This window comes from Dipteris shenzhenensis, chromosome 20 (genome assembly GCF_047967505.1).
Source record: "Dipteris shenzhenensis isolate YYH24624 ecotype China chromosome 20, Dip_SZ_1.0, whole genome shotgun sequence".
Taxonomy (NCBI): domain Eukaryota; kingdom Viridiplantae; phylum Streptophyta; class Polypodiopsida; order Gleicheniales; family Dipteridaceae; genus Dipteris; species Dipteris shenzhenensis.
The window spans coordinates 43,844,225-43,868,812 of NC_141615.1; the positions used below are offsets into that span (position 1 = coordinate 43,844,225).

Sequence of the window (24,588 nt, forward strand, 5' to 3'; positions counted from 1 at the left end):
AACAAACAAATGAATGCAAGACAAAGACCGAACGTCTGAATCCTAGCACAAACATACGCCAATTTATAGGCACTCCACAATGTCCACACACATTCGCTTCTATGCGCCTTTAGAGGTAAATCAAATAATGTTTCAAGATCTCGATCTTCGATGTAGTATCTAGTCACAGAACGAACAAACACCCACAAATAAACATGCAGTTCCACACCTATTCTACACAAATGTAGCAAAAGACAAGCACAATGAAGAGGTTTTCCATATATTGAAGTCTCAAGCCCACCTTCTAAAAGCTACATATACATGAAATCAAAAGGTCAAGTTAGCATGTCCTTGGAACTTCTACTCCTTAAACCTTCAAGAACATAGTCAAAAACATCAATTTCTACTATCCTTGAATACAAGGACATTCCAAAGGCACAAGCAAGACATACTTTCCAATCAAAACATAATCACCTCGCAAATCCTTTGCCTTCAAGAAATACATGGCCAACAATGCAATGACACTAACATCCCTAAATTCAAACAAATAATAGGAACAATGGGTCTACACATTGCAACTTACTACAAGAGTGAAGTAAACCTCAGAGAGAAACAATGCTACTATCGCGATGGAGTCGAATGCTTGCTAGCAATTTTCCAATCTCCACTCCTCCAAACAACAGCTGTAGTAAATATATATACAAACAAAGACACTTATTGACTTACTTGAAAACATCTTCCAATACTTGGACTCAAGCATTCACACATACATCATCAAGGATTTCAACATAGACTACCAAAAAAAAAACAATGGACATGCAAAAACTACTTATCCTCATGAACTGCCAAAACATGCAACAATCAATAAAAGAGCCCACTACAATACACAACAACACATTGGACCATATTTGGATAAACACACATATTGAAAACTACATCACTGGAATGCTATATGCATATTGGACTAACCATTCATTAATGTATACTTTCCTTTGAAGCATGTGCTCTTCAACTTGCACCAACCTTTGGTAGGCCTCATGAATGTAATTCAACTTGTTACCCATTCCATTGACAAGTTTTTGCATGGTGGAGGTAATACAATGGGTTGTTGATGGAGAAAAGGTATGCAAGTGGGCTCACATGGAGAAATTTGTGCTGGTACAAGGGCAAGCGATACTTCAACTCATAAGCTATGAATGGCAAAGCGATGGATTAGCAAGGAAGTATCGTCCATAAAAATGATGAGGTTTGCAATTATGGGTTGAAAGGGTGAGGAGAAGGGCCAAGCCTCCTCATTGCATAAGGTGGTCTATAGGATGTATAGAGACGATTGCAAGGGTCATGTAGCGTGATTGCATAGTGTGGTTTGTAGGGTGTATTCCATAGTCAACTACCTCCTAACCTGACCATTGTAGGTTCTATACCAGCCTGGCAATGCTTGTCCACTCATCATACCTATTATTGGTGTACTACCAAGCTATCATTGTCGTATTGCCAACCTGTTGTACATCTTCAATACCTATTGTTGCTGGTGCTGCTATATGAGGAGGTAGTATGCACTTTGTGGATTACATAAAGAATGCCTGGTGATCATTCAAAGGAAAAGAAATTACCACCAATTGTATAAATTCATGCACAAGATGGAGCACATCTTTTCCACCACAACCACAAATGCACCCACCACAAACCCTCATACTATGTCCTCCATTCTATCCAATTCTATACAATCCACGTCTTTCATTTTTGCATGGAGTCAAGGGATATCCTCCATCACATATGCACCAACCATCCTATTATTCATTTCTTGCATGCCCTCTATTACATTCACATTCATCATCCTACACCCCATTTATACCATCCATTGCACATCTGTTTGTGCCACTCACTACACATCCGGAGTTCTTTCCCACTTTTGGACCATCTTCTCCCATAGATGATGCATTATCTCCCTCACACTCAGGCACACCTACACCTTTAGCCTCTCCATCACACCATCAATAGTGGAACTTGCTCAAACTATAGCATCAACACATCTTGCTCAAGCCTAGAGAACGCATCAACCACAACTCATGCTTCTCTAACATCGACATGTGTGATTCACTCCTGATGTAGCTATGGGGATAGGCTCGTGTGGCAATATTAGGAGGTGCACACACTAGAAAAGCCAACCGAGTGCAAGTGATCCAAGGGCAATCGATGACAAAGCCACCAAATGAAAGAACAGGAATGAAACTACAGTATTCATATTATGAAGTCAAAATGGAAAGAGCCGACATTATGAAAGAAGAGAAAAGATAAGAGAAGCGACAGACGAGAAGAACGAAGAAAAGACTAAAGAAACGAGAGAAAGGGAAAAAGGTGAGCTCAAAAAGGCAAGGCTATGAAGGCGATAAAGACGACAAAGACATCCAAGTCAACATCACTCCACCAAGATCCCCAAACCAAGAACAAGGATCAATAATACGAGTGAAGTTCCAAAACTTTTAATCCTATGTTCAAATTTTAATCCCATGTTCCAAAACTTCTAATCCCGTGTTCCAAAACTTCTAATCGCATTCTCTCTTTTTTTTTGGATAGCGACAATCTTGTGAATCCTTTGCAAGGAAGAGTAATTGATGTACTTTCCCACTATCTTTGCCAAGAAATCCATCAAACGGTAAGACCAATACCCTAATGGGCAGTTTAGGACTTGGGAGGAGTTGAAGGACACATTCTTGAAAAGATTCCAACACAAATTCAACAAGGAGGATGTACTATTGAAACTGAACAACCTCCACCAACGAAAGGGCTAAGATGTGTATGGTTTTGCAACAAGGATGTGGGTGCTCACGAATTATCTCAACAACGTGCAAGACAAAGCAGCATTGACCTACACAACATGGAAATAACATACCTAACAAGGACGTATGACGAGTCGCTCAACAAAGCAATTACGTTAGAGAAAGGGAACATAGAAGCCCAAAGAAGCTTGTTCAAGAACCATAGAGCAACAAAGACAAAGAACACAAAATGATGGCAAAGAAGAACACCAAGATCGAAAAGAAGGAGCTCAAAAGGCTGCTCAAGGAGATGGATATTGAGACAACCTAGACAAGGCAAGGGTCTAATGCCACAAATGCAAAAAGTGGCCACAACCAATGAACATCGGGCAGAACATTTGCAATCAAAACCAGGCCACAACCCTGAAAGACTGTTGGTACAACAAACACAAGCGCATGCCTGAAGTCAATCAAGTGGTGTGAGAACCAAAGAAGGTCTATCAAGGCGAAAGAACAAGAATAAATAGTACATCATGCTACTTCTGTGGAAAGGAAGGCACCACAAACGAGAATGCCAGCTATGGAAGTAGCAAGAGAGTAGCAGTGGAAAGGAAGAGCACCACAGAAGAGAATGCCAACTATGGAAGAAGTAGCTGGAAATGCTGCAAAAAGCATGCGACGATGATGACTCGGAACCCCAAGCAAGAATGGCAATCACCAAAATAGATGCCAAGGTGGTCATGAGATCAAAATGTCCATTCAAGACTGAACTCCAAAAGACAAGGCAACCCTAGTTTAGATGGAGGGAAGGAAAGAAGAAAATGGCAAATATCAATCGAAGCAAAAGGTTGCCGAAGTGGTGGCAAGAAGAGGAGGCAAAAGACCAACGGAGGGCAACAAATTTTGAAAGAAAGTAAAGAAGACAGCCACCTGATGGAGTAGACGAAGATCGAGTTGGTGTGGGCCATGTTCAAGGAGCTTAATGTCACGATCACCATCAGCCAACTAATGGAGCTTGCTCCCCATTGCATGAAGTTCTTCTAGAGCCTAAACCTTGAACAATGACCTGCAATCACACCACTTACATCGATCACCTGAGTGATCGAAATCACAATTTGGGACAAAGAGGTACCCGTGATCAACATCGAGATTCGAAAGCACGTTGTCAAGGGTGTGGTGATCGATGGAGGCTCGAACATAGACATAATATCAAACAAAGTCCAAAAAAGTATGAAGCTGAAGAATTGAAAGCCTTCACCTTTCAAGATTTGAATGGCAGATCAAAGGCTGATCATGCCGATAGGGATGCTCAAGGACATCTGTGTCAAAACCAATGGAGCATACTTCACGACGACCTTCATCGTGGTAAAGATGGACCATGCAGATGGGTGCGTACGCGATGTCGTTGGGCCAACCATGGCTTAACGGTACTAAATTGCTTCACAAAGGGACCAATCCTAACAGTAACCCCGGAGGGGAATGAAGTGTGAATACCCATGGGTAAAGGCACAATCAAAAGTGAATGCAAGCCACAATGTCTAGAGGTAGAGGAAGACTACGCCTCCGACATCAAAAAAAAGCTACTCGCAATGGATATTGTCCCATCACCACGAGTCCAAGAACAACCTGCAAGCCAAATCAATAAGATCAAAGGCAATGGACTAATCATTGAAGGCCAAAGGATAAATGAAAACCTTATCACTGAATTCCTCACAATTGCTAAAGTGCTCTTTCAAAAGTACGAGTGGTTACACAAAGTTTGATCCAACATCGAATCCCCCTCATTCCGATCGGAAGCCCATTTGACAACAATACCAAATGAATCCTGATAAAGGTTGAGATAAGACCAATTGCTTAAAGTAAGGTTTATCTACCAAGGTGGACAAAGCACGTGGTTATCTCCAATCATTATTGTGCCAAAGGAAAATAAAAAATTAGGAGTCTATCAACCATCAAAGGCTGAACGAGCAGACCGTGAAATACCCATTCCCACTACCATTCACAGACATGGTCCTTAACAAGGTAGTGAGACACAAAATGTATTCGTCCTTGACAAGGTAGTGAGAGACCAAATGTATTCATCTATGGACACAATCCTTGACAAGGTAGTGAGACACAATGTATTCATCCATGGACGAGTATAGCGGGTACAAGCAAACCACCTTGGTCGAAGAGAACTAGGACAAGACAACCTTCATCACCAAATGGCGGGGCTTACTCCAGCACAATACTGCCATTAAGATTGAAGAATGCATCGACATCGTTTCAACGGTTTATGGCAAAAACACTCCTGGACTACATCAATGAATTTTGTGCCATCTTCATGAACAATTTCTCATTCTACAACACGAAGTGAGCACACTTGAAGTGCCTCTGAAAAGTATTTTTTAAATGTACAGAGAGGAATTTTCCTCCATCCATAATCCATAGAAGTGTGTTTCTGTGTGTTCTCAAGTGTGTTGGTGGATCAGGACTTTCGATGAAGGCATCATGACTGGAAGAAAAAAAATTGATGCCATACAAAAGATGGAAGAGCTGACATACGCTAAGCAAGTGCATTTATTCGTGGGGTACCTCAACTTCGACTGACGATTTATCAAAAAATTCGTATGTATCACTAAGCCACTTCACCAATCCGGGCCAATGCAAAATTCAAGAGGAGCAATGAGCGTGACAAATTCAAGACCTTATAGGCAATTGTGGTCATCCACGTGACAAATTCAAGACCTTATAGGCAATTGTGGTCATCCTAAGAAAGCCCAATTGGAACATAATTTTCCATGTGCATGTCAAAGCATCGAGAATGGCTCCAAAGGAGACTCAGACTTCCCCATCTACTACATTGGCAAAATGTTCTACCCTTGATGGTGTACAGTTTACAAATTTTCTTCATTGTCTCCTCACTAACACTTCATTTTCATGCGGATCATCAAGAGCTCTTGTACTTCATCAATAAGACCATGAAGCCGTGTTTCATTCGTTGGTTGCTCTTGCTCCAAGAATTCAAATTCAAGATCATGCACAAACCTGGTCCGTCACATTGCGCAGCTGATTTCTCATCTCAAATTGAAGATGAGAAATCTCACTACCAAGGGGTGATTCTAGACCTGAGACGGGAGCCAAAAAACTTTCCTCCTGAGAACAAGCCAAAAACGAAGAGCTTCCATAGTGAGAACATGATAGAGCCAAGCAAGTGCCGAGTAGGGGTAATTCTTTATATACCTTTGGAAGACTAGAATATATCCAATCATACAAAGCCAGAAAACTTTCCTCCTGAGAACAAGCCAAAAACGAAGAGCTTCTATCCTGAGAACATGATAGAGCCAAGCAGGTGCCAAGTAGGGGTAATTCTATTTTTGAGATGGGAGCCAAAGAGCTTTCCTAGTGAAAAAACAAGCCAATAATGAAGAGCTTCCATCATGAGAACAGGCACAAACATGATAAAGCCAAGCAGCTAGGAGAGACAAGAGGAGCCAAAACTGTCAAAAAAGATTGCTATAGCTTAAACAAGACATGCAGCTGTGGCTGCCACAAACACATGAACAACACTAAAATCTTGACAAGCATGTCATCAAAACAAGCTACCAGGTCAGCCACTTACACAACCAACTAGAACAGTAAAAAAGAGGACAACATGAAGTTTTGACGAAGCCAATGGAGATGTAGTATGTTCAAGAGGGTGCTCAAAGACCAACATTGACACCTAATAGCTGCAAGACGATCAAGTAGAGACATGAGAACTGCAGATTCACAGGCCATGTTGGTAAGGCAAAGATGGAAGAAAGGGAGGGATGACCTTGCCAGCAAGCAATTGGATACACATAAGATCTTGCTACAGGAGACCAAGTAAAGAACCTCACAATAAAACTTGTCTTAAGGTACATAATAAAAGGAAGTACAAATACAATTTGAAGGCTTATGATTTCATAACATTCCTCCACTTTTGGCAAAAACAACTGGATACTTTGAGAGCTCCATCTTGATCTCCCCCGTGAAAGCGACAGTCACTTGGCATCCCATTTCAGTACTTGGAGCCCTATCCTCCAAACAAGAAAGCAAACTGAAAATTCAGGATCATATCTTCCATGCATAAATCTCTTGCACCAAGCCTAGAGACCAAGCAGCTCCTAATAAGCATCATGAGATATTCCATATTGGACAGAATCATCCAAAAGTGTTCTGACAAACCTCGGCACATGCTGCTCACGACCATGTCCAAGCAGAAGAAAAGGACAATCATAAAGGGAAGATGTGATGCATTGAAGAGAATTTACAAGATGAGGTGGAAGAGGAAGGTAACATCTGATTGAGAAAGAATGGAAGAGAAAAGGACTGAGAATCAAAACAATGCTAGCAAGTGAGAGGAATAACGCAAGAAACGATGAAATGGGAGGCTGGGAAAAAATTAGGAAAGGGGAAGAGTTTGGTGGGGGAGGATCAATTATATTAGCCACAGAAGATAATTGAAAGCTTGCATAAGAGGCAGAACAGAAAACTATTAGAAGACTCAATTATAGCTGGCAAGAAACAGAGAGAAGACCCTATCTATTGATTTATGGGCAAACTTTTAAGAGGTGGGTTTCGAGCTGCAGAGAGAAATTGATAGGTCACTTTTTAGATCAACTTTCAACACCCTTGTTCACGTATAGTTTGAAGACTTAACATAGTAACTGATTACACGTTCCATTTCAAACTGGAGATCATTCCACGCTGGTGATAAATCACCAGTGCAAGAGAGCATACATACAAGATATTAATACCATATTTTCCACTTGCTTAAAATAGAGCCCACCCATCCTGTAAGTTCTTTCCCATGGCTGCCAATTATATCAGAGCTTATTGCCACACACTTAACCTCTTTAAATTTAAATCACTGCTGATATAAAATCAGAGCATAATCATTACCCCTAGATGATTATACTTGGAACAAGTCATTCGAATTTGAAAAAGCATTGTGTGAACCATGGATAAGATTTGAAAATCTTCTGTACAGCTGTTACATATGGGTGGCTGAGGGTGCCCAAGAAAAGTTGAGAAGAAAACCGTCAGACCTTATTTCCGTGGAGAAAAGTGTAACGCACTCTACCACAGCTTATGATTTCAAGAGATTAGATGTCACTTTGGGCAAGGAAAAAATGACCACCCAACAGCTAGTAAGCAAGTTGACATGAGGCCGATCTGACAATGTGCCAGAAACTCCTAAAATCTCAAATGCTCCTCAAATCTGATCCTCTGAACCAAAACGATATGATGACTGAAAGTTAAAACTGCTTCCATTTTTGGAATTCTACTACAGAACTTCCTTGATTTCGTTGGATACCTCCTTGGGTGATTTCTCTGCATGCAAGTTTGCAACAATACCTTTCTTTTCATAGTAGTCAATCACCTGCAGACCAACAAAAGAAACCTTACACAAAAACAAAGGCATGCCATATAAAACAAATGTGCATTCAAACGTGTGTGCATGCATGCGTGGGTGCCATGTGTGTATATGTGCCTGCACATGCACACTAGTGTGTGCATATATAGATATAGATGATATAGATGTTACTCTCTCTCTCTCTCTCTCTCTCTCTCTCTCTCTCGCCACTCAAACACGTGTTTCTACATACATATAGATACACATGCAAGCACTGATCACAACACCCAACAAGCCACCAAGGGCCCACACCCACTGGTTAAAAGGACATAATCTCCACCAAAGCAACCAAGTATGCTCGGCTTCTTCTTTCCCCTACAAATACACTCACCTTGAATGAAACATTCACCGGCCAACATGTTGAAGTAACATGGAGGCAAAATCAGCCATCTTGAAGGTTTTCGGGTGGGTCAACAACCGGCCAATTAAGGTTGCACTGAACAAGCAACGGATATCATATTGGGAGCTTCGTGGTGGCACCACTTTTAGCTATGACCCAATAATTCGACCAAAGGTTTGAATTTCACCATTCGAACCATTGGAAAGAAGTTTAGTCCTTGGCTTCAAGACATTTCTCCGCAACCATCTAGCTAGCCAAAGGGATACGTCGAGGTAGGGAAGTCAACCAAGATGTGCATGGATTACCGCAACTCAAACGAGCTCATAATGAAGAGTTATTTCCAATGCCCCAGATCGATATGCTCAAACATCTTGGAGGACCTCAATGGAGCCAACATGTTCTCAAACATTGATACGAAGAGCATGTTCCAAATTCTGTTAGAAAACGTAGAGGTAGGTTGTTTGCTTAGGGCAAACATCACTCCGCAGTGGACAATACACCCCAAGATCACAAAACACATAATGAGGATCACAACTCACTCCGTGTGAACACTTCAGATATGGAGATAATACACACACACTCAGGCAAACAAAAACTCATATATAGAGTAATGTCCAAGCACAAAATATAGAAAGCAATTGTGACAATATCTTCAGCAAACAGGTGTTGAGGTAAGCCACCGAGAACAGACACAGTTTCCATATCCTTCTGTTGTAAACCCCGCCTAGATCACCGTGCTTCCCTGATGGACTTCAGTAGCTCTACGTTGAACACTTCCACAAAATTCTACTACGGAGTCCACTGCTGATAAAGCCCCTTCCTCTGCACCTTCTTATGCTCTCCTACAATCTGCAGGTATGCACCTAGATGTGCTCTGGATTGCTGGACTTTGATCTCCTATAAGAACTCTTTCGGTATGTATGGTACTCCCACTGCTCTACACTCATGTGAGTAAATTATGTCCTGCTATCTTGTCATAAGTTCCAAAACTCATAGGTGGAAGCTGATGCAATCATCAAAATATGTCACAATTTTAAGACGTGTATGGGTGGGATGGTGCCAAAAAGTAAGCAGGAAGCAATTCACAAGCTGAACACTAGGAGCCATCTAGCAAATTGTGATTAAAAGAACAGCAAGGGCTGTTAGTGAGCTCTCTAGGAAGGGGATGTGTAAGCCATTCGCATGTTGATAGGTAGGGGAGTTTGTGGACTTTATCCAAAAGCTAATGTTGCGAAAGCCCCTAGAGTTGTGGTGAGGGCATATTCCCAAAAACGAAATTTAATCGAGTGGCGAGTGAGAAGACTTTGTAGCCACTCAACCTGCAAATTGGGTAAGATTAGAACAACAGCTAAGAAAAGCAAGAAGTAGGCTACCTGAGGGTAACGTTGCAGATTCTAACATCTGGCAAATAATTCTGAAGCAAACCATTACCTTTTTAAAAGATTATGGAGAAATCTTAATCAGCCATGTGTTTTTCTAAACTAGCAATTTGTTTGGCTAGGTATGAGTTAAATGATCCAAGAATATGTTGTAAAGTGTGATGTTAATGAAGTTGACTGTTGTAAGCTAGGTTGTCTATTGCAGCCAATGTGAGAAATGGAAGCGAGGTGCATGAAGATGGAGAAACAACTAGCTGAACTGTTGTATTGAGAAAGAATGGTTGAATGAACCCTCGGGCGTAACCCTAACCGGGTCAAGATTCTTGCAAACAACTAACTCAATGGCTAACTATGGTTTAAAAAGAAAATTCGATGGGAAAAAAGTGCCGCTAACCTTATTACCAACCTAACATTGACCATTTCTGAGTTAGTGTGTTGGTGAACATGTCAGCAACTTTTTGATGTGTTGTGCAAAAGTCTTCCCTAGACGTAACAAATGCCTGACATAATAATAGTGAATTTCAATGTGTTTCGTTGGGCATGAAACATAGGATTCCATGCTACTTGCATGAATAGATGAGACATCCAACAACTTGACTGTCGATAGTGGCATCAAATGGTTCACAACCATCATGCATGGATAACTTCAGCCCAGGCTTCATGGGAATAGAAATCGGCTTGCAGTCTTCTAACCTGAATTGCTCTAACAGTCTTTGTAATGTACTTTGATTGTGTCATAACAATGCTAGAATCATTTTGCATAACCTGAATCCCCAAAAAACTCCAAATCTAACACTGCAAATATCAACTGTATTTCAGTTTTGAAATCAGCATCTTTCTTTGCATTGGTGCCCGTGAGCAGCATATCATCTCTAATCTCTCACAAAGGATAGGTGCACACACATGCTGAGACCTCACTCAGAAAACACAGCATGAGAGAAGAAGAAGACAGACTTTACTCATCCACAAACTGGGGAAACCTGCTCAGAGATGAGCTAAACACATCCAGCAAAAGGGTGCTGTGTAAAACTGCAATCAAGGATGATTGCTCTTGCTGAGATCTACAGAAAGATATCTCTCCTAACACTTGTTCAGTCTGCAGTGCCTTGGACGAATTCAGTGGCTGATTTGATGTGCAAAAGACCTTCCTTTATATAGAGGAGGAGGCGGCATAGAGCCCTCCCAAAACTGACCAATTCAGTCAACAGACAGGCCAAACCTTGTCTGCAAACCCAAATCTGCCAACCCTGTTTGCTGCCACCAGTCAATGGCTGCTTCTGTCCTACTGCCAGGCCTATAAATATGCCCTGGTAGTGCCCTTCCCGGCTCTTTCCTGCCACTACGCAGCTCTTCTATGCTACACCTACAGCCCTTCTGTCACAACAGATGCAGAAGCCTCTGCAAACAGCTCCAACATTGCGCAACAGCTCCTAGTCCTACCTACCCTGGGTCACTAACCCTTTGTCCTCCTCATATGGCAGCTCAGAATAGGGTTAGTGACCGACCTCAACTCCGAGCCGGGCTATGGTGCTGCATGGACACCTTCCTAGATCACCCTTAGGGACTGCTGAGCTGATGCTGTCCAGGGGATGTTTGGAAGGGTTGAGGGCTGCAACAGGCTGGAGACTGGAGGCTGACTTGCTGGGGAGCTAGATGGGAAATGAGGCCAGCAAGCACCCCTTTAAATAGGGGGCTGCGGGACTGGTAGGGCTGAGCCAACCAGCCTGAAATGGCCAACCAGCCAGTTGGCTGGTTGGCTGGCTGGTTGGGCTTAATTTCCCTAGCCCTTTGCTGCCTAGGGAGGCGCACAAGGCAGCCCTTCCCAAGCCCACTTTCCCTTGATGGGAGGTCACTTGGTCCATGTGACATGCAACGGTAATCTAATCGTGTAATTCACAGCAAGACCTTCTTTAAACCTTTAGCGAGGAATTAGCGCAATCCACTATAGAGAGAGAAAGGAGATGAGGGTAGAGAGAGGCTAGAGTCGACAATAGATTGGGTCCCGGTACCCACTGAGGGCCCCCTCCCCCAATTAGGGGAGAATTTGCTTTATACTTGGAGAACTGAGAAATACAAAGAACACTCTTCGAGAGAGCACGGAAACGTGCTTCTGAAGAGCTCACTGTGCACACGTATAGCAAACCCAAAGACCTGAGAGGCAACACCGACCCATACCTAGACCTAACCATTGAGAAATGCATTCTTGACATCGAGCTGATATACATTACATTTGATGAGTGTCACTAGTGATATCAAGAAACATATGGAATCCATCTTTGCTACTGGAGCATAAGTCTCATCATAACCTTGACCATATTGATGTGCAAATCCTTTTGCAACTAGTCTAGCTTTGTATCGTTGAATACTTTCATCTAGATTGTACTTCACTTTGTATACCCATTTGTTTGCTATGGCCTTCTTTCTTGGTGAAAGTCGCATAATTCCCAAGTATTATTCTTGTACAAAGCATCCATTTCTTCATTCATAGCAGTTTGCCATTCTGGCTTGTCTACTGCGTCTTGGAAGTACACTGACTCTTTTGTAGTCCTAACTTAGAAAGCACAAGCATACTCGATCAAACTCTCTCTCAGGCTGAAAATGCCATATCAACTTTGAGGTAGAATTAGAGAAGAAAGGTGATCCCCTCCATACTTTGAAAAATATATCCCTCCTAGCAGAGGCTATTCTCGATGACCCCTGCATGCTCGTCCAAATGGCCATCAAAGAATGTATAGTATCAGTCCATATACCGGCCAATGTCTGAGAAGGGTGAACCTGGGATCCATCCAATGCCTCTGTACATCTGACTCACAAAATAAGCCATCTTGCAATACTAGCCAGAATCTCCCATGAGGTATCTACAGAAGCATGTGCAGCTCTGAAAGGAGTGAATGGAACATCCTAGAGAGAACATGACTCTGATACGCGTCGTTGGACGGAAAAAGCCCCATCTGCGTCATGTCTCTCATAGAAGACCTGAGGCCTTGTAAGAGATAGCCAAGCAACTGAGCTGCTGAAACAAACCCCAAAACTTACTCCGTTCGCTGTCCCGACTCCCAGTCTGATGCGCTGCATGAACACCTTCCCAAAGGGCTGAACTGATGCCAAAGGCTGAGGCTGGTCAGAGGGCCACTGGGGGTGAGTGTCAAGCTGTTCAGAGGGGGCTGAGGAGGAGCTGTAGGAGGCTGAAGTTCAAAGGGAATTGAATGAGGAAGGAGGCAAGGGGCTCCCCCTTGAATAGGGGGCTGGGGCTGAGCCAACCTGCCCCAGCCCTTCTCCCCATAAAATCCCACCTTGGGTGGGGTGCAAGGCAGCCTATATAGGGCCTAGGCAGCCTATATAAGCAGCCCTCCCTCAGCCCATTCCCTCTCATATGTTCCAGGCCTGAGGGGGCCCACTCCTATCCTGGCTGGACCTAGACCTATCACTAAACCTACGATGTAAGCACTAACCTACTGTTCTCCAGTGGGTACCAGTGAACAAGAACTGATCTTTTGACTTGACCTAAGGCTGAGAGACTGACTTACATAGCTTGTGCCTGACTATCCCTGGACAAGGGCTCACAAAGGGGTCACAGCATACAACAAAATCTCCTATTAGGGAACTGTTATGCACTTGTTGATGTAGCCAATGTGTCACTTTGCACCCAAGTGCAGGGATGCATGTGATAGTCTAGCCCTTTGGGGGCCCTTCTGGGCTCCTAACCTAGGCAGAGACCTAGACCTAGCTAAAACCCTAAGACGGAAGCACTAAGCTATTGTTCTCCAGTGGGTACTAGTCAACAAGGACTTGCTTTCTGACTTTACCTAAGGCTGAGAGACTAACCTACATAGATCGTGCCTAACTGTCCTTGGATAAGGTCTCACAATGGGGTCTCCGCATACAACAAAATATCCTATCATAAAAACTATCTGCACTTTGTCGTGAAGCCAATTGTCACCTTGCACCAAGTGCAGGGGTGCATGTAGCATTCCCTCTTTAACTTGGCAGTAGTTGCATGTCCTGCAAGTAGTCCGTCAATATCTATGGGAACTCCTGGAAGAAACTTTCATCTAGCCACACCGCTTCATGGGTTCCTCTCTCTCGAAACTTCGTGTAGAATTCGTGGATCCGGCGTCCTAACCCATGCTTCCATTTGTAGAGAAGAATCTGCTCTAGCTCAATGACTTCTGCATCGTCGATCAGCTCAGGCTGCTGCTCATCAGGCAAATTGTTGAGTGTTGGGCCAATATATGGCTTCAATCACACCACATGAAAGACATTATGTATCGTCCAATTGTCTAGTAACCGCAGCTTCATAGAGACGTCATGATGAGGAATGGTCCGAAACTTCTGAAGGATAGCTTGCGGCATCACTTGCCCACCTGTTTTAGTCTTTACTTGATAATCCTCAGATAAACCCAATCACCCTTTTTTTTAATTGACATCTCCTCGGGACTTATTGGCTTGGCACGTGTACGTTGCTTGTGCTTTGGTAAGGCGGTCTTCACTAACTCCATGATCTCGGCCATGAATTCTGTAGTTTTGTTGGCTTCGAGAGATAGGGATATCATCTTGGTGAGGAGTGAAGAGAACCTCCTACCGAAAGCGGCTTCATACGGGGTACACCCAATACTTAAAGAATAGGTATCGTTCAATATGGCCTGCACTAATGGAAGGTACTACTCCCAGTTGCACTATGCATCATGATAATAAGAATTTAGTACATCAATTGTATACCTATGTTTGCCCGTCAATTTGCGGATGAAAATCATTGGACATCTTTGGTGCCAAAGTTTTTGATTTGCCATAAATTTGGCATCTCTCCACATAGCTATATTTTGGTCTGGTAAAAATATCGCTCTAGTTTCCGGTGAGGGCGTCATGGAGCAGAGCCTGTGCCACTTGTCTTTGAGCACACAGAGTATTTGCTTATAGAATAACCGACCATCTTGGATTGAATAACGGCCAAGCGCAAGAGTCAAGGCAAAGTGATATTGAGTGCCAAACTATGCGGAGTCCGCGTACTGTGTTTTCTTAGAGTCAAAGTCCTTACCTTTAATCTCTAGTACAGTGGACTTTTCTATTGTCTGAATGGAGGCTTTCCTACTGAGAGCATCGGCAATGGAATTATTCTTGCCAAGGACATATTCAATCATGTCTGGAAGACCTAAGTCCATCAGGATTGCCGATCGCTACACTCGAAGCTGGGCATTGTCTGCAACCACTTTAAGGCTTGGTGGTCTATCTTGACTATGAAGGTCCGTCCATAAAGGAACGGCTTCTTGAAACCGGCCTTTGATAAACAAAAGGGCAGTGATCTTCTTCTACTTAGTCATAAACTTCATAAATAGCCACAATGCAAGCTTCAGTCACTTAAATCACTTAGCACAACTTAGAAACAAGCTTCAACAACAACAAAGGTGAGGCTACAATGCCCCTGCTCAATGAAAATAGTACACAGTGCACCCACTAGCCCCAAATGCCTTGGCGCCCCTTACGGTATTTATTTAATGCTTCTAAATGGAAATGCTTTACAATAGGGATTCAACCCTGCACTGTTCCTCTCTGCAAATCCTCTACTTGTCTTCAAGGCATCTAATCCCAGTGCACCACTAGAATTCCCACTAGCAAGGCATACTCAGGCATTCACTTCTGATCTGACACAACTTAGAGGCATTCAAGCATCCAAACCACTGGCAAACTGAGCTCAAGGCAGCCTCAAGGCTATCACATGCATCCACACTGTCCTTAGGCCTTCCACAAGATCACCCTTGCCTTTGGGTGCTTCCTAGAACCTGTTGGAGTCCTGAAAGGACTACACACAACACACATGCACCGCAAAAAGCTGCAAAACAAGAAAGAACAAGGAAAAACCAAACCTGGAACCAACTCCCGCTGTCTATGGCAGAGGGGCAAGCTCCTTCCTCGCACCTATCCTCTGTCCAGGCTCCCCGCAGGGTGCAGGTGTCTTCCAGCAATCAGGAGAAGAGAGAAATGAAGATAGAGAGCGAAGGGTGAACAAGAAAGAGCTGTAGAGGAAAGATGGTTCACAGATCTGTCCCAAAATGATTGCCTCGGGATCTGTGCCTTAGTCCCCCTAAGAGAATGTAAAACACACTCTGTTTTTCTCTCTTATAAGATCACGGGAGTAGCACCATTCATTTCCTCCCAGCCAATTCTTGCTAAGGCTCACGAGCCAGAAACAGAGATCTTCTTTTCAAATTCCACGTGAATAATAATCTTCTCTTCTCTCACTAGCCTTAGCAAACCCCAATTCCCTAGATAGATCTAGATGCCACATGTCATCTATATAGGGCCTTCCTAATGCAACATTTCACCCCTCTCTTGGGATGCATTTAATTCCTTGCCCCTAGGCACAATCTCAGCACTAGGCCCTTGGTCTTAGATCTATCTAGTCTGGTGCTATCAGCCCTCACCTAGGACCTTGACATTAAATCCCTCCCGATCATTTACATGAAGCGCAAACACATATATTACAGAGATAGATCCTATAAGGGAAATGTCAACTGATTCTTCCGAGGTCATGCTACCTCGGCTAGAGCGTAACATTCCTTCCCTCTTCAGACATCAGCGTCCTCGATGATAAAGTCTGGGAACACTCTCCGCAACTGATATACGGATTCCCAGGTAGCTTCGGATAGAGGCTGACCATGCCATGCAACCAACACCGTGGGTATCTTTCGATTTCGTATTTGCATTGTTCCTCGGTCCAGGATTCTTGTTGGTTTGCGCCTTGCAATATCCTCTATCTCCTGAAACAAAACCACACCTTCGATTAGTGAGTCACCTGTATGTAAAAATTTCTTTAAGCGTCAGACATGAAAAACCGGGTGCACCTTACACCCCTGTGGCAATTCTAATTTATAGGCTACACTGCCTATTCTCTTTAGAATTAACCACGGTCCACAGTATCGAGGTGATAACTTAGCACACTCTCCTGAAGTCAACGACTTCCAGTGCGAAGGAATTCTGAGAAAAACTTTTTCTCCTTCTTCAAATACTCTTATTGACCGATTTTCATCCGCATAGATCTTGGCTCTATCCATAGCCTGGCGGATATTAGCTCTCGCAAGTGCTAGCATCTCCCGCATCTGAACTACAAAGTTCGCGGCACTAGGCACTTTCTGAGGTACTCCAACTATAGTCGGATTGGCTGGTCTATAACCATAGTTCAGCTCAAACGGACTGAACCCGGTAGATGAATGTTTCCTATCATTGTAGGCAAACTCCAACAATGGCAACCACTTGTCCCATGTATGTTGCCTCAATGACACATATGCTCTCAGCATATCCTCTAAAGTCTGGTTGACTCTCTCCGTCTGACCATCCGTCTCAGGATGGTCCCCACTACTCATTCCTAACTCAGTCCTCAGTGTCTCAAATACCGCTGTCCAAAAATGACCGGTAAATCTGACATCTCTGTCTGACACTATGGATCTAGGCAATCCATGCAGACGGAATATATGTCTAATAAACAAATCCGCCACTTGCGGGGCACTAACAGACTCTCTAGTCGGAATGAAGTGAGCCATCTTGGTTAGACGATCAACCACCACAAGGATAGAATTATACCCTCCTTGTGTTGCAGGTAGCCCTACAATAAAGTCCATGGAAATGCTCTCCCACTTACTTAGTGGTATTTCCAAGGGCTGTAAAAGTCCGGGTGGCTTCACCCGCTCGGCCTTACTTACCTGACACGAGAAACACCGTGTCACATACTCATGAATATGCTTTTTCATCTTTGGCCAAAAGAAATCTCGCTTCACGAGATCATAGGTCTTCTCGACTCCTGGATGTCCCGCACACGGGCTATCATGGCATTGTCGAATGACTCTCTGCCTGAGATCATTCTGACCAGGTACTACAACCTTGCCATTTCTAACTAGCATACCATCCCTTATGGTATATCTTGCATAAGTTTGGCCTTTTCTGGATGCCAGGTCATCCTTTTCACTTTCCCCGGGTTTTAACATATGAGCCTTAGGCCATAAGCTCTGGACAAACTCGTCCACCCTTTGAGTTTCTCTTATCTCGGTCATTAGAGCACTCTCTAATACCGTGAAACTCAGGTTGTGCATAATGCGAGACAACGCATCAGCAACCTTATTGTCTTTTCCTCTTCGGTACCGAATCGTCAAATTAAATTCCTGCATGAGCTCTGCCCACCTAGCTTGGTGGCCCCTCAAGTCAGGCTGTTTACAAAAATGTTTCAGAGTATCATGATCTACATCCACATAAAACTCTGAACCATACAGATAATGCCTCCATGTTTTCAAAGCATGGATAACTGCATACAACTCCAATTCATGAGTTGGCCAATTCGTTTGAGAGGAAGAAAGCTTCTTGCTTTCAAAGGCTACTGGCCTTCCCTCTTGAAGGAGGACTGCTCCTACCGCAATGCCACTTGCATCGGTTTCTAGGAACAACGGTTTCTGGGGATCAACTATTTTTAACACCGGTCCTGAGACCACAGCTTGTTTTATGGTGTTAAAACTTTCTTGTTGATTCTGCCTCCAAATAAAAGGTACTTTATCTGAGGTCAGATCAGTCAATGGCGATACTATTCCGGAATATCCTTTGATATGTCTTCTATAAAACTGGACAAATCCCAAGAATGATCGCAACGCGGTCAGACTCTGAGGGATTGGCCAAGTTAGTATCGCAGCCACTTTCTTCGGATCCATTTCTACCCCCTGTGGAGTAATTATGAACCCTAAATACTCAAGCCTAACCATACACAGTATAGTTTTCTTCTTATTCACATAGAGACTGGCTTTCCTCAAAGTACTGAACACTATTCTTAAGTGTTCATGATGCTCAGTAACACTTTTACTGAATATCAAGATATCGTCAATAAAATGTACTACGAACTTTCCGATATACGGACGTAGTATATCGTTCATAAGCATGACGAAGGTTGCTGGAGCATTGGTAAGTCCGAAAGGCATTACCAAAAACTCATAATGACCAAACCTGCTTCTAAAAGCGGTTTTATGCACATCCTCGGCTCTAATCCGGATCTAATGATAGCCGCACTTAAGGTCTATCTTGCTGAAAATCACGGCTCCATGTAATGCATCTAGCAAATCATCAATCCGAGCCATCGGATACCTGTGCTTAACAGTGATATTATTCAATGCTCTGTAATCTATACAGAGGCGAAACGTATCATCCTTTTTCCTTTTTAATATCACTGGTGAAGCAAAAGGTGAGAAACTTGGTTGAATCTGCCCCAACTTGAGGTATTCTTCCAGTTGTCTACGCACCTCCGCCTCTTCAGTAAAACTCATCCTATAGGGAGGTCTATTTACAGGTTCTACCCCCGGGATCAGTTCAATCTTATGCTGAACTTTTCGCTCTGGAGGTAACCCATAAGGTAGTTCATCCCTAAAACATTCAGAGAACTCCTTTGTTATAAGATTAGCCAGCTTGGCCATCTCACCACTTTGCGTAACATCAGTGCTAGTCGAAGAATCATCCACCGACTCTACCGATGCTGTGCAAAGGTACAAAAACTCTACTTGAGCCTTTCTGATTTCCATCACGGAAACCAACGGTCCCTGAGGTATATCTTTTTCACCTCGCAAGACATAAAGCACATCATTCATCTTGAATTGATATACGTGCTTTTTCCAATCAATGGCTGGATTCTTCCTAGAATGCCACGCCATTCCCAGGGCTATATCCGCATGAGCAAGCTTGGTCATTTCAAAATCAAGCTTCTCAGTATAGTCCTGAATCCGAAGCTCCAACTGGGTAACCCTTTGGTCCCATACTTCAGTTGAACTTCCATCTGCCATCCTGACTGTGTACGCATAGTCAGATGGACTTGTCTTTAGTTTCAGCCTCTTCACGAGCTTGGAGTTAATCACATTGTGAGTTGACGCTGAGTCAAACAACACAATGACATCATGACTGGCCACTTGCCCTTTCATTTTAATTAACTCCGTATCATTGAAGGCTGTATACCCCGTTGCTGCGGGCTTAGATAGGATGTTATCAGGTGCACTCGTCACTAACTTAGCAACAGACACACAGAACAAACAAGGTACTAACCTCTGAGAAGATCCCGCTAGCTGAATCTGCATCTCTTCCGCTCTGGGACTTCCCTGCATCTCCACGTCGCACTCTGAGATCACCATCTCAGCCATCCGACGATCTTTATTACGTGGACAATCTCTCCACTGATGAGGTTGAAGGCAACCAAAGCACAAGCCTTCTCTCCTCGCTTTTTCCCGCTGTTCTGGGTTCAAGGGAGATTTAGACCAAGCCCGGGCTGCCATTGGGGTTACTTTCCTCTTCACTCCAATGGTGGTACTTGGTTTAGGAGTTTCAGCCGGTCTCGCCTGCTTGGCTTGACCACTCGGCTGCGAACCACTCCCTCTACTAGCCCACTTCTTCTTAAACCCAGATTTCTTCGGATACCCATACTGGGTCCCGACCTGTGCAAACCCACTTGGCTTGCTGCCCTTGGCATCCTCGTAGTTCAGGGCTATAGCTATTGCATCATCTAGCGTGTTCGCGTACTTAGCCCGAACTTCCATTTTTATTCGATCATTCAATCCAAATATGAAATCTTTCACTTGGATTGATTGAGGCAGGGGTTCATCAACCTTCATTACACTCTCTCGAAACTTATCAGTGTATTCTGCCACTGATAAATTTCTCTGACGAAGGTTCCTATATTGATCCCACGCTCGGGATGCTTCGTCAGGAGGTAAGAAGTGTTTCCTGAACTCTCTCTTAAACCCCTCCCAGGTAGTGGATGCTATGCCATCTGTTTGTTGCTTAATCCACCACCGATCCGCTGCCTCACTAAACATATGGGTGGCCTCGCGGATCTTTTTGATGTCATTTCTGATCTCACAAATGGCGAACGCCTCGTCCCATTTGTGTAACCAGGTCTCAATGACATCGGAGCTACGGTCATTCATCCGACCAGAATACTTTTCCGGTCTGTAATTGGCAATATTTGGCACTTTAGCCTTCCTAGGCTCGACCGTATGGACACTAGACTCCAGTTCCATTGGAGCCTTTCCCTTCTCTTCTCGAGAAGGTCTGGCAGACATACTCTGTAACGCTCTCCTAAGTTCAGACTGCCCTGCGTTGGCTTATAATTGCTGCGCTAACAACTGTTGCAAGGCATCCTCAAGCAATGCAATCCTGCCAGATAAAGTGTGAGCTACTGGGCGCGATCCCTGCTGGGCCGGACTCCTGATTCACCAGGGTCCCTCCTGGAAGCCCCTTCTTCTGCTTCCATTTAGTTCAATAGGTGTTTTGTTTTGGGATTTTTATTTTTTTTTAACACCTCTAGAACACTGTAATCACAAGCTGACACAATTCAGTGTACCGACACTCTGACACAATTCCCTATACTAGGGAATACCTGCAACCTCAAATTCGCACTAACTACGCATTTGACACAGGCATATATCCAAATAGCGCTTTTCCCTATACTAGGGAAATTCCTGCAAACTAACTCCGACTGAAGCACACAGGCATATGCACAGGCATAATCTGTCCCTGCTATAGCATCATAAACTGCAAACACTGCTACAACCACCAAAGCCTAATCTGCTTCTGACAAAACAGGAATGACAGAACAAAAGGGAAAATGAGTAAAGTGCTCCTTGGTCTAAATCTGTCTGAGGGAATCCGTCTCAGCTCCACATCGTTCAAGCCCCTACGCTCCTGCGACAAGTCTTCAGCCTAGAGCTTTACTTGAGCATCGATCCAATATCTGGTTACGTGCTGTCAGCGTGGCGTTGGAGGGCTTGGAGAGCTTTCACGTATGCGGATATCCCGCAGCTTGCAGCCTCCACGTAACTTCCCGATCGCAAATAATACGTCTCCGCCTACGAGCTGTTCACGTGACCTTGGAGGGCTGTGACAGTGATTCCGTTTCACGAGCCCCTTGGTTGGCTGGTCGGCGTCGTGCCTTCCAGAGGCCCTTCTTCCGTCTGACTTACGGGAACCCTGCTCTCCGTTCCTCGTCAATCAATTTCTCCCAACCTACGGGCTAATTACGTAACGCTAACGATCCCCTTTTTTTTATCCCGTCGACCGTCAGGCCACCACGCTATTCTGCGCACACCCGTCCAACCTGCCTTACGTAATTCCTTCGCCAAGGATGCACAAAAATCCCGATCGCCATTGCAGGAGGGCCACCAATATCAATTCGTCAAGTCAGCCCGTCTGAGAAGAACTGGAACGGATCAGAATCTCTCGTTGGTCGTCGGAACCTCCGTCTTGCCCATTAGCCCAGTGATTCTCACACATAGCGCTTCGCAGACATTTGAACATCAACGTAATTCCTCGTCTTGAATCGTCAGCCTCTTAAGAAAGACCTTGATCCTGCGCTCTGATACCAATTGTAAAACACTCTGTTTTTCTCTCTTATAAGATCACGGGAGTAGCACCATTCATTTCCTCCCAGCCAATTCTTGCTAAGGCTCACGAGCCGAAAACAGAGATCTTCTTTTCAAATTCCACGTGAATAATAATCTTCTCTTCTCTCACTAGCCTTAGCAAACCCCAATTCCCTAGATAGATCTAGATGCCACATGTCATCTAACATTTCACCCCTCTCTTGGGATGCATTTAATTCCTTGCCCCTAGGCACAATCTCAGCACTAGGCCCTTGGTCTTAGATCTATCTAGTCTGGTGCTATCAGCCCTCACCTAGGACCTTGACATTAAATCCCTCCCGATCATTTACATGAAGCGCAAACACATATATTACAGAGATAGATCCTATAAGGAAAATGTCGACTGATTCTTCCGAGGTCATGCTACCTCGGCTAGAGCGTAACAAAGAAGGTGCCAAAAGCAACAGGGAAAGTTCCTCCTGCAGCCTGCACTGGTCCAAAACAGCTCCAAAAGCCACCACGCAGCCAAAAACATGTGCACAAAGCTTGCAACAGATGGCGTTTCGTCATAGCCCGAAAGAGAACGAAAGGTGGTCTTTCTTGACTTTTCACGGAGCGCCCTTTTATGGGGGAAGGCAGCCGTGGGGAGAGACAGTTCTTGGACAAGATGCAATTTGTCATAGCCCGGAAGAGAAGGAAAGGTGGTCTTTCTTGACGTTTCACGCAGCGCCCTTTTATGGGGGAAGGCAACTGAAGGGAGAAAGAGTTCTTGGCCGAGAATGAAGGAAGATTGTCCCCATCCGATCCGGCCCATAGTTGCACCGGCTGATAATCACATAGCGCGGGCCGTGAGAGAGTGTATTTCGTCTGCCTAACAGAGACTCGTGGTTTCTGGCTGAGAAGAACAAAACTGCGGAAGACCAAAGAATTCTTGCAGCTGCAGCAGCAAGGAGGCTGCGACCTGGACAGGGTGAGGAGCAAGCCACTCACCTTGCCTGGAACTGGACATGTCTGTACGGACATCCGTACATTCGTACGGACATCCGTACAATCCGTACAAAAATTTCCAGAAAGTTCAGAAATGACTTCTGGCACTTCCTAGAAGTGCGTACTAGCCTTGGAACAAAGTTGCGCCGGTTACAGATATCTTTTGTCATCAAGTCTTCACTCCTTTTAACAAGTCGGTTAAGGGTGTTGTCATTGTGGAGAATCCAGGCGTATGTGAACTGTAGGCTTGGCAAAGCCCTACGAAAGATCACATCTCCTAGGCCACCGTGGGGACTGGCCAGCTAGTGATGGCTTGAATTTTTTCAACGTCCAAGAGAATGCCATTGGCACTGATGATGTGTCCCAAATATTGGATTTCCATCAAGACGAATTCACTTTTCTTGGCATTGAGATATAATTGATTATCGCGCAAAAGCTGAAGAGCTTTCCGCACATCTTGTATGTGCTACTCCACTGTGGCTAAGAAGATTAAGATATCATCTAGAAAGATGAACAAACACACTCCTACATGCTCAACAAAAATCCACAACATCATCTTATTTTGGAGCTGGCTGCACTGAATTTAGCTGATAGTGAACATACACCAGTGCACATACGGCACCTTTGCGAGCAGCACGGGCTGCTTGGATGTGGAAGATCAGAGGGATACCATGAAAGCTTCATCCCCCCTGAATGATGGCTAGCTCAAGTAGTCCTTCGAGAATTGTGAAGAAATCATGCCGCCAATCAAGCATAGGTGAATATTCTTGGAACTACTAGATAGCCAATATCATGTCGCAATCTAATAGTGGTGTGAGGATGAAGTCACACTGAAAAGAGGCCTTTTGAACTATGAAAGAAAAAATTTTGGCCTTGAGAGTGATCTGAGTACGTAGCCTGGGAGTGAACCCGTCCACCGCAAGCTCATGAGGCACAAAAGTGCACCCCATCTTTTTGGCGAGCTGAGGGGAGATGGCGCCGTCTGAACTCCGAGCATGTAAGGCTTAAGCAATCATAAAACGATTGTCTTAAGATGGCCACGCGTGCAGCGCGCGCACACACAAGAGTGCACGTGCGTGCACACACACGCACATATATATGTAGATAGATAGATATACGTGTGTACGCACGCGAAATCATTCTTTAACTGCCTGCATGCACGAGATCTGGATTATCTTGCCTTTTTTGTCCTTTAATGAGATTTTTTAATGTTGTAACTACTTGTCCCCTCTTTTTTGGGGACAGTTTCACAATTTCTTGTAATATAATACAAATGGATTTCACCCCAAAAAAAAGTGTGTGTGTATGTGTGTACGCGCGCATATCATATGTCTATATGTACATATAGAGTGTG

At 44.1% G+C, this 24,588-nt stretch overlaps 1 protein-coding gene across 3 annotated transcripts in view; it reads right to left on the reverse strand.

Annotated features, from left to right (window-relative positions):
- Positions 1–7,410: 7,410 nt before the first annotated feature.
- Positions 7,411–24,588, reverse strand: part of LOC147889709 (adenylate kinase 4-like) — a 42,619-nt gene continuing 25,441 nt past the window's right edge. For 2 of the 3 annotated variants that reach the window (XM_087391405.1, XM_087391403.1), the window contains one exon: positions 7,411–8,124. In XM_087391405.1, the coding sequence (XP_087247531.1) occupies positions 8,029–8,124 (96 nt within the window). In that variant the 3' untranslated portion in view covers positions 7,411–8,028. The remainder of the gene's footprint in view (positions 8,125–24,588) is intronic. The other variant, XM_087391404.1, reaches the window with a different exon arrangement.